The sequence below is a fragment of the Cebus imitator genome, unplaced genomic scaffold, assembly GCF_001604975.1.
Source record: "Cebus imitator isolate Cc_AM_T3 unplaced genomic scaffold, Cebus_imitator-1.0 Scaffold72, whole genome shotgun sequence".
NCBI classification, from domain to species: Eukaryota; Metazoa; Chordata; class Mammalia; order Primates; family Cebidae; genus Cebus; species Cebus imitator.
In genome coordinates, this window is record NW_016107387.1 from 6,640,658 (window position 1) to 6,642,610 (window position 1,953).

A 1,953-nucleotide genomic window follows, 5' to 3' on the forward strand; every position below is an offset into this window, starting at 1 on the left:
TTTTTTTAAAGACAGAGTCTTACTCTGTCACCTAGGCTGGAGTGCAGTGGCACAATCTTGGCTCACTGCAACCTCTGCCTCCGAGGTTCAAGTGATTCTTCTGCCTCTGCTTCTCAAGTAGCTGGGACTACAGGCATGCGCCACCATGCCTGGCTAAGTTTTGTATTTTTAGTAGAGACGGGGTTTCACCATGTTTTGTTTTTTGAAGTTATTTATTTAATTTGTTTAATTAATTTTTTTTTTAGACAGAGTCTAACTCACTCTGTTGCCCAGGCTGGAGAGCAGTGGCACAATTTTTTTTTTTTTTTGAGATGGAGTTTCACTCTTGTCACTTAGGCTGGAGTGCAGTGGTATGATCTTGGCTCACTGCAACGTCTGCCTCCTGGGTTCAAGCAATTCTTCTGCCTTAGCCTCCCGAGTAGCTGGGATTACAGGCATGAGTCACCATGGCCAGCTGAGTTTTGTATTTTTAGCAGAGATGGGGTTTCACCATGTTAGCCAGGCTGGTCTTGAACTCCTGACCTCAGGTGATCCACCCACCTTGGCCTCTGAAAGTGCTGGGATTACTGAGCTACCACACCCGGCCCACAGTCTCAATTTATTGCAACCTCTGCCTCCTGTGTTCAAGAAATTCTCCTGCCTCAGCCTCCCGAGTAGCTGGGATTACATATGTGAGCCACCATGCTTGGCTGATTTTTGTATTTTTAGTAGAGATGGGGTTTCACCGTATCACCCAGACTGGTCTTGAACTCCTGACCTTAATTCATCCACCTGCCTTAGCCTCCCAAAGTGCTGGGATTACAGGAATGAGCCACTGCTCCCAGCTGGTCTTCTGATGTGGTAACAACTCCCCACTGTTCTTCCTTTAGACTCCTGAGGCTTGCCGACAGGCCCGAAGCTACCTTGAGTTTTCTGAGGACTCAGTGCAAGTGCCCAGGAACCTGGTTGGTGAGTTGGTGGTGTGTATATACAGTTAGTGGTCAGAATCAAGATTCTCTACCGTGATTCTGAGCTTGTATCCAGGGATTGGCACCTCCCTATGGACTCCCAATTTCACAAGGATAGAGAAAACAGTCTGTAATGGGAGTGATAAAAATGAAAGAATAAATTTCTAGGGATTGTAATATTTTGTCCTGTAAAAGCACATCAGAAACCAAGAAGCAGGAGAATGAAGTAAATGGAACTCATAGAGAAGAAAATGAGGCTGGAAGACGTTTTATCAGCTTTATTCTTATTTCCTCAAAAAAAAAAAGTTTAATTCCTCCTTTACCTATTTCAGGCAAAGTGATTGGAAAGAACGGGAAAGTGATCCAGGAGATTGTGGATAAATCTGGTGTGGTGAGGGTTCGAGTGGAAGGTGATAATGACAAGAAGAACCCCAGGGAGGAGGTACGGGTACGGGACAACTGGGCATAGAAATTGGTTTTCAGAAGTAAATGGGATTGTCCTCTGAGGGCAGGGATTGTTCTTTGAGAGGGTGGAATACGGAAACTTGTTTAACCCTAGTAGATTTAGAGCCCAGAATGATCCCACTGGGCAGGCTTCCCTTGGAGACTGGGCAGGGTCAATCCTTCCATTACATTTTCCTTTCTGATCCATCGTTTCTGCCCTCTGCTCTCCAGGGAATGGTTCCCTTCATCTTTGTTGGCACCCGAGAGAACATCAGCAATGCCCAGGCTCTGCTGGAGTATCACCTCTCCTACCTGCAGGTACCCAGGCCAGGAGAGGAAAGAGCTGGGGGTAGAAAGGGGACTCAGACTGCTGTAGGGATAAACTCAGGAATTTTGGTGCCCTGTTTCTCTGTGTAGAACAGAAAACATTTGTGGAAATTTGGGGCTTCCTTGTTTGGCCAGTTATTTTCCTTCTCCTTACATTCCTGAGAGATTAAATATAGAGGGGGACAGTCAGGGTGGAGAAGCATGAAGAAAGGCACTGATTTTATTTCTCCTTTCC

General features: G+C 45.9%; 1 protein-coding gene across 1 annotated transcript in view; it reads left to right on the plus strand.

Moving 5' to 3' along the window:
• The window catches only part of FXR2 (FMR1 autosomal homolog 2), a 26,591-nt gene that overhangs the window by 21,667 nt on the left and 2,971 nt on the right, over positions 1-1,953 (plus strand). The window contains exons 8-10 of the mRNA XM_017531367.1: positions 870-948; positions 1,280-1,389; positions 1,623-1,709. Coding sequence (XP_017386856.1) covers positions 870-948; positions 1,280-1,389; positions 1,623-1,709 — 276 coding nt within the window. The remainder of the gene's footprint in view (positions 1-869; positions 949-1,279; positions 1,390-1,622; positions 1,710-1,953) is intronic.